The sequence below is a fragment of the Anser anser genome, assembly GCF_964211835.1.
Source record: "Anser anser genome assembly, chromosome: 1".
Taxonomy (NCBI): Eukaryota; Metazoa; Chordata; class Aves; order Anseriformes; family Anatidae; genus Anser; species Anser anser.
In genome coordinates this window covers 200,929,248-200,941,491 of record NC_139720.1, presented here as the reverse complement: position 1 = coordinate 200,941,491, position 12,244 = coordinate 200,929,248, and the positions used below count along the sequence as shown (strand labels likewise).

The 12,244-nt window shown below is 41.4% G+C and overlaps 1 protein-coding gene across 1 annotated transcript; it reads left to right on the top strand.

Annotated features, from left to right (window-relative positions):
* The first annotated feature begins 609 nt into the window (after positions 1-609).
* LOC310893120 (uncharacterized protein C11orf97 homolog) lies at positions 610-11,287 on the top strand. Its single transcript, XM_083821692.1, has 4 exons — positions 610-820; positions 1,489-1,593; positions 5,275-5,400; positions 11,027-11,287. Exons 1-4 carry the CDS (start codon positions 730-732, stop codon positions 11,146-11,148), a joined length of 444 nt encoding a protein of 147 aa, XP_083677818.1. The 5' UTR covers positions 610-729; the 3' UTR covers positions 11,149-11,287.
* The last annotated feature ends 957 nt before the right edge of the window (positions 11,288-12,244 follow it).

The window sequence follows — 12,244 nt, the reverse complement described above, 5'->3', positions numbered from 1 at the left end:
CTTGCTGGCGTGCTGATCTGCTGCTATCCGGCAGCACTCTCTGCTTGCTGTGGTACCTGCCAGCTGCTCTTCTTCCTCATAGCATGCACAGCAGCAAGATGAGTGGAGCCAAAATGCCACCTCAGTCCTATCAAAGTTTCAAGGTGCCTTATTTTACAAAAAGTGCTATTAAAATCAAGCCAGTACTCCTGTAAGTTGATCTGCGTTATCCCCTCAGTCAAGCTGTATCCTTCTGTCTTTATTAGTCTGAAGACTGATATAAGATGTGACATCCTTTTAAAAGGCAGGGCAGTGGCAACACTTTTTAGGGACAAAGCGCTAGTGATGTGTGTGCATACCAGCGTGTAATGCTGATTGCCTCACACAAATGATGTTTAACAATATACTGTAGCCTGCCTTGTGCCCGATGGCGGCGTGAGGTAAGCCTGGGTCCCCACACGGCGACCCCGGGACGTCTTTGCACCGTTATTTTTTTTACTAAAAAGAACAGGAGGTAAATGGTCAAAGGTCTTTTTCAGGTCAAAGGGGAAGGGGCAAAGCACCCCGGCGCTGTGACAGAAGGAAGAAAGAGGCGGCACAGCCCGGTACAGAACATCGCCCCAGGTGCGCGGGGCAGCCACAAGATGGCGCCGGGGAGCCGCTGACGGAGCGCAGCCCGCCCGTCCCCGCCCGTCCCCGCTCCTGTGGCAACGGAGCCGCGCGGCTCGCGCCCGCCCGGGCACGGTGGCCATGAGGGCGGCGAGCGGCGAGCAGCCGGCGGAGGAGGCCGAGGAGACGGGCAGCGATGGCCGCGGCGAGGCGGCGAGAGGCGGGCAGCCCTGTGAGCGCGGCGGCCCCCGGCTCGCCTCACCGCCTCACCCGGGCAGCCGCTTCCTTGCCCTTTCCCCGCCTCAGGGTCCCCTCCCCGGCTACTCTGGGCACCACGGGGGTGGGCTCCGGCTTCTTCCCGAGGGATTCTGCCCTGCCCTGGGTCTCCAGAAAGCCTTGGAGGGTGGGGATGGGGAAGGAAGGCGTTGCGTACCTCCCCAGGCCGCCTCTGTTGTGGCCCCACGCAGGGCTGCACCCCTGGGTGGTGCCTTCTTTTAGGGGTAACCTGTGTGAGGCGTCCCCTTCAGCAAGGACATTCTGGGGGCCTCCTCCATCTCCCCTCGGCAGCACTTTGCTCCAACTTGGGCTTCCCATGGAGGGACCCCATCGCCCCTTCTCCCAGGTGCCCGGCAGTTGCCTTGCCTCGCTGCCATGGATTTCACCTCCCTTTGAATCCTCCAGTGCTCCCCTTTTAGGTACCGGCTGTGGTACTGCTGTGAGGAATCCCTTTTGGGGCTGGGCATGTCTGAACGCTATCACGTCTGTAAATTTGTCTTAAGGTGTATTAAAGATAAAAGTAGAACGGGACAGGATGAAATTACATTAAGCAAAATATATTGATGTTGGGGTGGGAGGCATGGGTAAAATAACTGGTTCTTTTGTAATGTGTTTTGCTAACAGGGAAGAAATTTGTGTATGTTGAGCCATCTAGGAGAGTTAAGGAAATCCTTCAAGAAGAGCTTTATTTTCAGAAAGAAGAATACCACATTAAACATCCAGCTGCAGGTAATCCTCCTTACAAGCAAATGAAAAGTGTTTGTCAGGGCAAATGAAACAGAAGACGTTTTGAGAACTGTGGCGAAATTAATGATTAAAAAAAAAAAACAAAAAACAACCCCACCAAACAAACAAACAAACAAACAAAAAAACAGCCTAGAACATTCATGTAATGATCTGGAGAACATTTAGAAGAATTGCATTTAGTCTTTATTATTTTTTTTGCCTGAAATTCTGGGGAACATAATTATTGAGAACATGTACTTCCATATGATCTATCAGTTTAATAAAACAGAAACAAATACCAAGTGCTAGGGAGGTTTATTACATCTTTCTTTGAAAGAGGTGCTGTAGTTATGAGAATACTTCATCCATTTCTGAAGTTGATGTTGGAAAGAAGAAGTTGAGGTAAGAATGAATAAGGTTAAATAAAGGACAGGAAAACAGTGAAGGCAATTAAAAAATCAGTCTGTTTAGGCAGTTTGAAGGTTGTGGAACTGCTTGACTATAGTAGGCAAATGAGGAAATGGAAGTGTAAGAGGGAACAAGGTGTTTGGTCTAGATAAGAAACATAATTCTGAGAACTGGAGGTAAAAATTAGAAAATCAGAATAGGAATAATTAGCATTTTTTAACAGAAAGAGCCTAATGGTGGAACAATTTAACAAAGATCAACTAGATTCTCCATTTTAATACAAATTTTAAATATTTTCCACGTAAACAGCCCCAGTCCAAGCTCATTTGCTAGTCGTGATGCAGAAATGAGTATAAAGCCATGTGACCCATGTAGGACATAACTTACATCGTGGTGGTTTTCTCTTACAGCCATAAGATCTATTAATGTAATTGTAGAAAACTATTTTTCAGAAATATGTAATGTTTAAGGATAGGAAAGCTGATCTGACTGTCTCTACTGGTCAAGCTGCTGTACCTCAGTAGGTGCCTCTCTGTAGAGCCTGATGAATAAAGCTGGTTATTGCACAGCTTCCCTCATTAGTTTGTTCTAGTGGTTGGTGTGTTAAAAAATCATGCCTGATTAATAATGCTACGTTTCGCTGCAGGCTACACAAGTAGAAAAGGTGACTGTTAAATGAAGCCAAATTATACTTCTTTTGAGCAGAGTTAGGGTTTACATATATTGTGTATTTTCACTTCTTTGAAGAAAACATCTCTCTAGCTGTATGCTTGTAACTATATTTCTGTCTGGACACAGCCTCTCCTTGTGTTTTGGTAGGGCTTTTAAGAACCTTCCTGTTGAAAAAGCCCTTGGCATCTGCCTGCAAGGGGGGTATTCTGTGATTCTGTATCCTCTTAAAGCAAGAAAAAAACATATGCATGAATTAAGGGGACTGCAAAACCTCAGTTTTGGGGATACTATAGGTTTCATTGTGGTGGAAGTTGACTGAGGCCTAGTGGAAGGACTTTTGTCCAGGGCTGTAGTGATAGGGCAAGGACTAATGGATTTAATCTAAAAGTGGGGAGATTCAGAATAGATGTAAGGAATAAATTCTTCACTCAGAGGGTGGTGAGGCCCTGGCACAGGCTACCCAGAGAGGCTGTGGATGCCCCATCCCTGGAGGTGTTCAAGGCCAGGCTGGATGGGGCTTTGGGCAACCTGGTGTGGTGGGAGGTGTCCCTGCCCATGGCAGGGGGGTGGAATTAGATGATCTTCAAGGTCCCTTCCAACCCAAACCATTCTATGATTCTCTGAATAATTTTGGTTTGTATGATTCAACTCCTTGCCTTTGTTGGGTCCTTTGTTGATAGTCTTTTTTTTAGTATCCAGGATTTTCTTCCAGAGAAGTTATGTGTACACTGTAATGAAAGTTGCTAGTAGTCAGTATTTTATAGCTTAAGCAGTTTAGTGTCTCAACATCTCTCCATGTGAGTATTATGTCTAGCACTTAATTTGTTTTTAGCTCTTTAAGAACTCTGACCAATTGTTTTGCCTCGCCTTTTAAAATGTAAATACCAAATCTGATCATGTCACTTCAGTATTTGTATCACTAGTAGCCTGGAGAGAGAGAGAATTATCTACTTATTTTAACTTACTTCTCTACTAAAATCTAGAGCTAACATAAGCCAGGGATGTTGAACTATTTGCCAACTGTTACTCCTAAATCTCTAACACGTGAATAATATGTATTTCGTCTTTTGAATATATAATACATAATTCATCTTTTGCTCTGTAATACATGATTCCTGTTCTGTAGGCCCACATTCTTTTCTACAGAGTAAATCTATTCCTTGGCTATATTAAGCTGCGTTTTGTTGGAATAGGCATGCCATTATCTTTCTTAATCATTACAACCTCCACAAATGTGGCAAGGGTAATTTTGCCTTTATTTCCAAATCTGGAAAATTTTGGAAAAAAAAAAAAATTTCCATTTTCTCTTTTGTGGGATTAAGACCCAAATGTAGATTTACTCAAAATGAATTTCAAACAATCGGATTCACAGATGAAAACGTACGAAAGCTAGGTGATGTAATCTGTATCAGGTTTAAAGACCATTTGAACCTGCAACTGCATTTCTCTGGTTAGGCTCCTTAGGCAATTACAGCACACAGGCAAATGAACTACTTATGTAAGCTCTGTTTATAGTAAATGGAGAAAAAAAAGACATTCTGAAAACACAATTCTTGTCCTAGATACCTACCTTTGCATGAGTCATGCTCTCTAAGTGCCTGTTCTGTGCCCAGTGACTGTAAAGGGAATCTGGGCAAGTAGCTGAGTTGCAGACGTTAACATTGGTTTGCTCAATCCGCTCCTGTGTCTGATGTTACTAAGAGCTTAACACGCCTATATTGGACTGCATTCATCTGCCAGTGGATCAAAATAGGAAGGCTTCAATTTGATCGTATGAGTGGATGCTACAGAATATACTCCCGTGATTTCTGGAGATTCTCTCAATGAAATGCATGTTACAAAGGCTTAAAGTACTTCAGATAAAACAGAGCCACCAAAAAATATTTGTCACGGGAATGTATAAAATCTGTGTATAAGAAGTTCAGTGTATAATGGTACGTAGAGCACAATTGTTACAAGCTATGCTTAGTGTAATAATGCTATGTGTAATAAGGTAAATTAGATGTTGGTGTGCAAATTACTCAGCAAGAGCCTGGTTCCTTTTTCATTAGTATACATCTAGAGAATTAGAGATGTTCCACAGGTGGCCAGGGTGTTGATTAAAAACTAACTGTCAGGTTGGAGGGTTACTGATTTACACAGTTTAGGTGATTCGTAAGCTTACTGTTTTACATAAATTAGACGACTGGTAAATCGTAACCTTTCTACAAAATAAACTACTTTTTGTTTTTGTTTTTGTTTTGTTCTGCTATCGCTTTTATGAGGCTGTTTGGTATTCCAGTATGACCAATAAACCATCCTGGTTGCATTTACAGTATTACTGCTGTTTGTTATACATCATAGATCAGCTACATCTTGCTTCAGTTAGCCTAGTAGTCCTAAACTGTTCCACAAACACTAAAGAGCTATATATACCTTTAGCAATCCAAATTTCTCTCTGAAGATGTCAATCTGTTTTTCATTAATTATGGAGGATGATTATAGTGTTCTCCCTAACTATTTGTACTGTACTGACCAAAGGGACTGTCTTGTAAATGTTACATTCATCTAGAACAAGTTGAAGTAATCCGTTGTAACAGGGTTGTTTTAACAAATTTTTAACAGTGGCTCTGGAAGGAATTTGGAGTCTGAAAAAGAATTTCTCCATTGGAGGCCTGAAACCAGCATCTCAGAACAGAAATGGTTTACTCTTACAGCCTCAGTTCTACTCAAGGCATGCAGGAATGAAAAGTAAGAGTCAACAATAAGAAACTTTTGCTATAACACCTCACTTTAAAGTTGCAGGATAATATTCTTTTGTAATTCATAGATATCTCACTGGACTGCAGATCTATTTTGTTCAATGTTATTTTTCCATCAAATCACCTGTATGGCCTTAGAGTAATCACAGCTGGGCATCTTTCTGCAGGGCTAACCCACCTTTGTTAAGCAGCCAACAGACTTGAAATCTTTGCATAAGAAACCTGTTTAGGATTGCTGTGTTGAGTCACCTTGTTTAATATTCTGAAACCTCCTGTGAATGTGGGGAATAATCACTTCTTTCCTATGAACAGGTGGTGAGTGTTTGTTGGTAAGGTTTGTAGGTAATGAACCTTACTTCCCCTTGACATTCAGCCTTAATCAATTCAAATGCTTGGAAAAGCCCTCCTCCATCATGTCTCCTGAAAGGAGATTGATCTAGGTACCATTTCAGGCATTTTGGCATTTGCCTGCTTTTGCATAGCAAATTGCCATTTGCAGTTGGTGCTCTGGGGCACATATTTCTTCCTTTGCAGTCGCTGGAATGTGGCTTTTGTGGAACGGACCTATTCCTTATGAGCTGGTTGTTTTCAGCTGTCTTCTCAATGTGCCCAGCTTCTCTCTTTTGCTGGAACGTGTTAACTTTGCAGTGCGAAGTGAGAGCTTCCAGCCCTGAGGAAACACAGAGTTCATGAGCTTTTTAAGAAGAGTATTATTAGTGCCATAAGGTTGCAGACTATACAAACTCAGCATGTTTGCCATTAGATGAAACTACTTGTCATGTTCTCAGGGGCTAGTGGTTTAAAAATACAGCTAGCTGCATGAGTTTTATATCAGCACCTCTTTCTTGCTCTCTTGATCTGAGCTCTGGAGATATTGGCACCTTAAAAATTTGCCGCTTTTGCTCATAAATGATCGTCTAGCACAAATTAGTCTTCCAAATCTGTTTTGATGTGTCAAACATTAAAATGACTGTGTATGGAAACGTAGATCTGTATTTATAAAATTTTGAAGTTCTGGTTGGATAGGGAATTATTTTTCTCTTTATAGTTATTTCTATTCATAGCTTCACGCTGCTTTTTTACCTGTTGTAGTAGCCAAATCCGATCCATATTTCAGTTAGTGAAGAAGGTGTCATGATCCAAAAATTACAGAATGTTTCTGATGACAAAAATGTACTACTGTGAAATTTGACATTTTTATAGGTTTCTCTGTTGCAGAGTGATTACAAGTTCCAGCAGAAGATCACAATATATAGTTGGAGATGCCTTAACATTCCTTATGCTGAATCTATTCATAAACCCAGCAGTTCTAGGCCAAGAGTTTGTGATTCAATTTCTAGCCTGATTTAATAAAATGTTAACATAAATAAGCCTGTGATGTCTCTATTTATGTAAGAGTTATCGTAGTGTTAAAGAATGATAGAGGCAGCATGGAACTTGAAATAACCTGCCACTTAACTCTCACTTGTAACCATTATTACTGTGAGGTAATACCAAATGATCTTTAGTTTGTATTTATTGTATTATCACAGAACTTCGGAAACAGTCCTAGATCCTTCTAGGTACTGTAAAAAAAACAGAACAAAAGAGAGCTTCAAAAGGTCATGGGTGAGTGGGAGAGGTACCGGAGGACTGGCAGAAGGAAGTGGCACTCCTGTCTTCTGGAAGGGATGGAAGAAGATTCAGGCACCTACTGGCTGGTTAGCTTTCCCTCAGTCCCTGGGGAGATGACGAAGCAAATAATTTTGGAAGTCATTTCCAAACATGAAAGACAGAAGTTGGTTGGGAGTAGCCAGCAAGGATTTACAAAGGGGAAATTGTGTTTGACAACCCCAATACCCTTCTGCAATGAGACGACTTGCGTGGTGGACAAGGGGAGAGCAGGTGATGTAGTTTTCTTTGACTTTAACAAGGCTTTTTGACACTGTGTGCTCCAACATCCTCACTGACAAACTGGTGAAGTTACAGGTTATGTGAATGGGTAAGGAGGTGGACTGAAAACTGCCTGAACAGCCAGGCTCCCAAGGTTGTGACGAGGAGCGTGAAGTCCAGCTGGAGGAGAGTCACAAAGTGAGAAGCCCAGGGGCTGACTCTGTTTAACATCTTCATCAGTGACCTGGACAATGGGATGGAATTCACCCTCAGCAAGTTTGTGGAGAGTACAAAATGGAGAGGAGCATTCGATACACCAGATGGGCGTGCAACTGTTTGGAAGGAACTCAGCAGGCTGCAGAACTGGGCTGAGAAGAACTTCATGAACTTCAACCCAGAGAAATGCCACGTCCTGCACCTGGGGAGGAATAATCGTCTGCACCACTACAAGCTGGAGACTCACAGGCTGGAAAGCAGCTTGGTGGAGTTGGCATCCTGCTGGACGAGCTGCTTTCCAGCCTGTGAGTCTCCAGCCTGAGGGAGGTGATCCTTCTCTCTGCTCAGCAGTGGTGAGATAATCTGGAAGGCTGTGTCCAGTTCAAGAGACATGCTGGAGCAAGTCCAGCAAATAGTCATGAGAATGATTAAGGGATGTCACTGAGGAGATGCTGAGAGAGCTGGGAGTGCTTAGGTTCTTTGAGGTCTAAGAACCGCTAGGAAGAGATGAGATCCAGCTCAACAAGTGAGGCAAAAGCTCTGTTTGTACAGAACCTAAAAGGATTCATGATTGTTTCTTAAGTGCTGTGATAATACAAGGACTCCACAGTAACGACTGCCGTGAGGCTGGCCAACCTGAGGAGAGCTACCGTTAGAAATAACGAGAGGGAAATGATGACCCACAGTCAAATGAGGCTGGTGAGCATGATACTTCCCGTCTTCACATTTGGCAATCTAAATTAATGATCAGTCTATGCCATATTTATAAAATAAGTGTAGCACATTCTTTTCCAAATTACTAATACTTTGCACACTACAGTTTTCATTGTCAGAAATCTTTCCAGACATCCGTCCTGCATTAAGATAACAAGTGCTACTGTCTTTCTGAAGGAGGAAACTTAGGTACAATGAAAAGAATGAACTGATGGATGATTTAAGATCAGAGTTGAAAAGTTCTTTTTTCCTAGTGCCACCTCAAACTGATAATTCATGTCACTCTTAAGACATTCATGTGATCCTAAGAGGTGGAGATGGGATTTTTTTGTGGGACTCTGAGATTCTAAGGAAGGATCTGAATATTGTTATGAAAATACTATTTTCTTATTCAGAAATGTTATATTCTTATTCAGAAATTATTCAATATCTGAATATTGTTAAAAAATTCTCAGTCACAACTTTATGAAACTAGACTTTTGGTTTGTTTGCTTTTTTATGGTTAACTGTGAATGAAAATGGATTTTTTTTTTTTTGATTGCCTGGAAGTCTTCTCAAATACTAAAAAATTGGTTTTATTTTGGTATCGGTGAAAAGGGAAAAAACCTTAGTTGGCTTGAAGGTAACAATTTTCAGCATTTCTATTTGACTTCTAAATAATACAAATATTGGCACTGAAAATTGCACCTGAGGCGCTAGAGGATTTGTGGCTTTTGAAAACATTATTCTTAGTTTTCAGATGTAAATTTGATCGTGAACCACACAATGATGTTTCAGAAGCACTGGGTTATCAGATAGAGGCTTTGATTAACTTTGCTGCATCTCCCTTCTGCTCCTTCCTTCATTTTTATTCAAGCCGCCTCTGCCTGTTTTCTCATTCTTAGTCATTATTTTCTTTGTGATCTTATTTTAAAACTTGCCAAATGAAAACACTTCCTGGGTTCATCACAGATTTCTGCACTAGCTCAGTTTTGCTACAACAAAAACAGATTTGTGGAATTCATTGATGCCTTTGCTTCTTTTTCATGCAACTTTGTACAATGGAGAAAAATCTCTTTTAGATCTTTTCCACCGAATATTTTGTTATTTCAATTATGATTATGATTTCTTTTAATGCCTCTCATCTTCCATTTGAATCAAACCAAGCAATTTGTTTAAATATAATAACGTCATAGCAATACTATTAACATTACTTTAATATTTATAATATAATATTTATAAAACTGGATTTCCACTAATCTAACTGCACTCATATTGTATCACAGTCGTTTTTTACTCTCTAGCTGTTCAGCTACCCTTTTCTGTTGTTTTTTTATTTAATTTTCAAACCAAACGATGCTGTTTTGAAAGACAACAGTTAGCATTGCTTCCACATAGTCATTTCAAGCACTGACATCTTTCAACACCTCTGTCTGCACTATCAAGTAATGAGGCACAGTAGGAGGGGTTCAACATATTAAAGCAACTGGTGTCGAGGGCCCCAAAACTATGTGTTTTAGGAGATTTACTTCAAATTAGAGCTAGGCTCGTCCCCTGGACTGCAACGTTGCTTCCGTGCTTGAGGTTTAGAGATGTGTGAAGAAAAGCTGTACCGCAAACCCTTGCACTCCGGCCTGTGGGATGCTCTTTGGGTGAAGTGAGAGCATCAGAGCATTCCCCTGGGAGCAGGCATTTGCCTGTTCTGTACAGATGGCCGCGAGTCACTGCTCCTGCCGTGGGTGCTGCTTATGATGCAGTCCAGTACTTCAAAAAACAAGACAGATTGAAATCCGTGATAACTGTTAGCAAATACCCACAGAGCCAAACTCCAGCTTGCTGGTACACACGCACACGTGTCAAATTATCTGAGGATCATCTGGTTTTGGCAGGAAAGTTTCCTGCTCTGATTTTGGTTCTGATCTACACTGGTGAACAAAGATGCATGCTGCACTGGAAGGTAGAAGAGACGGGATCCTTCCTCCACGGTGTGCACAGCACATCTGTTCGTGCCCGTGCCTTGTCCTGGAAACGTCAACTTGACATAGTTTTAGTACAGCGCTGCTCAGTCACAAATAGATCTGTATAGCCAGGCAGAATATTTTAACATCACATTTGCTGCGTGTGCAGTCATGTGGGCTTGTCTGTTCAGAAGCTGTTCATCCAACGAGGCAGGCATCGGCTGTCAACTGAATCTTTTATCTCTAGTCATATTTCAGAATTTTAAACTTCCAAGCAGAAAGATCATAATCCCCAACGTGAAACATTAGTTAATCAAACTGCAGGCATTTAATTTTTATACTAAAATACAGCATGCAATTTATACAGAACAGAACGTTTATCACTCTTTTTCACACAGGATTTAGGGCCTTACCTGGCAGAAGCTTGCATCGAAACTACAGGGACTGTTTATGATAAGAGATTTCAAAGTCACTCTTAAGTGTCATTTTGGTACCAGGTAATTTCTGCCTCTCCTTGAAGCTGGGCACATTCTTTTAGGATAAAAAAACACCTGCATGGGGTTTCCCTGGTTGATAGGACATCTGACTTGATGGCTGTGGCTGAAAATAAAGCATCCTTTGGTACCTTTTAAACCATGTTTTCGAGAGAGTTGACAAGTAACTTCAAAGAGTCTTCTAGGCCTAAATACTTCTCATGTGTGACAAAATAGAGTGAGTCAGAGTACAAGAGGAAGCCAGCTGGGAAGCTCTAGGCAAAAACATTAACTGCTGTTAGAAACTGCAAACATTTAGCCTTCAAATAAGCAAAATGTTTTTTATTTTGCAACAACCTCATTACTAACAGACGGCATTTGATTTTAAATTCCTGACTATCAGCAACAGTGGAGCTTACTGCCGTTTCCACGGAGTGGTTCAACCACGGATCTCCCATTTGCGTATACTGTACCGAGAAGTCTGTGTGGTCCTTGGGCCACAGAGCGACAGCCTGGGCTGGTTGACCTCCAAAAGCAGACAAGATCAGGTCTGTTTCCGCTGGGATATCTGCAGGCGTCTGGTAATGCTACTTGGCCTTCATCACGTTGTACTTCCCATCAGCATCAGTGGGTGTGTTTCCCAAGTCAGAGTGAACAAAGCTGCTTGAAAAAAATCCTCTCTTTATGAAAAAGAAATTTTGTAAAGAAAAGTGCTGGTCTAGTCCCCACGTTCCTAGCTCTGGTTGAGGTGCAATTTGCGAAAGAAAGGGTGCAAGGGACATAGTCATGTTTCCTCTTGTTTTTTTTTTTGTTGTTTTTTCAAAGTTGTCACTAATTGTCTTATAAGAACTTCCGTGTTGAGTTGTCCTGAAACATTTCATAAACCTGAATGAAAGACAACGTTGTTGTTGACTTCACTATGTGCGGGATTAGGCCTGGCATGATCAATGGATTCTACTTGGCTGGGCTGTGGAACTGGAATGGCTTACCAACAAACCTGCAAGACCAGAAATGAAAACTTGATTAGGCAAGTAAAATCTGGTTCAGCTTCCTCCAAACTCATACATCAAATTTATGTTCTTGAAGGAAAACAAGTGCCATTGCGGCTCATTCAATCAAATTTATTGGGTGAATCATAATTCCACAGAAGTCAGTTGAGCTCTCCCACTGATTTTTATGAGTCCCAAATTTATCACGTTATCTGCAGAAGCAGCTAAAGAAACAAAATTATTTACTGTAGAGTTGTTGACCACTTTGTGTCTTTCATTGAAGCACGCCAGGGATTGTGCTCATTTTAGGTAGGGTTCATTATATTGGATGGGTTCTGGACTGAGTGATTCCAAGTACAGCTCATGCACTCAGAGGATTTGAATCTGTTAGCAAAGTATTTCTACATGCTTGCAGTTTTCTAAAATAATTTTCCCAGATCCCTATTTTGTGACTAAAATCAGTGTTGTTTGTCAAGGCAGGTCCTATGTTTATTGCATCATTGTTTTATTTTACTACGGTTGGCTAGCACACTATATTGAAGACAATACTAAATTAGAAAAGGGGATTGTCATGCTGGTTTGAACAACTTCAGAGAGGACTGGAGAAGCTTGGTCTGAGCCAGCAGAAATCT

Excerpts from the sequence above, each read along its gene's own strand:
- LOC310893120 (XM_083821692.1), top strand. The coding sequence starts at position 730 with ATGAGGGCGGCGAGCGGCGAGCAGCCGGCGGAGGAGGCCGAGGAGACG. Across the intron at positions 821-1,488 it reads GGCGAGAGGCGGGCAGCCCT|GGAAGAAATTTGTGTATGTT; the intron begins GTGAGCGCGGCG and ends TTTTGCTAACAG. Across the intron at positions 1,594-5,274 it reads CATTAAACATCCAGCTGCAG|TGGCTCTGGAAGGAATTTGG; the intron begins GTAATCCTCCTT and ends AATTTTTAACAG.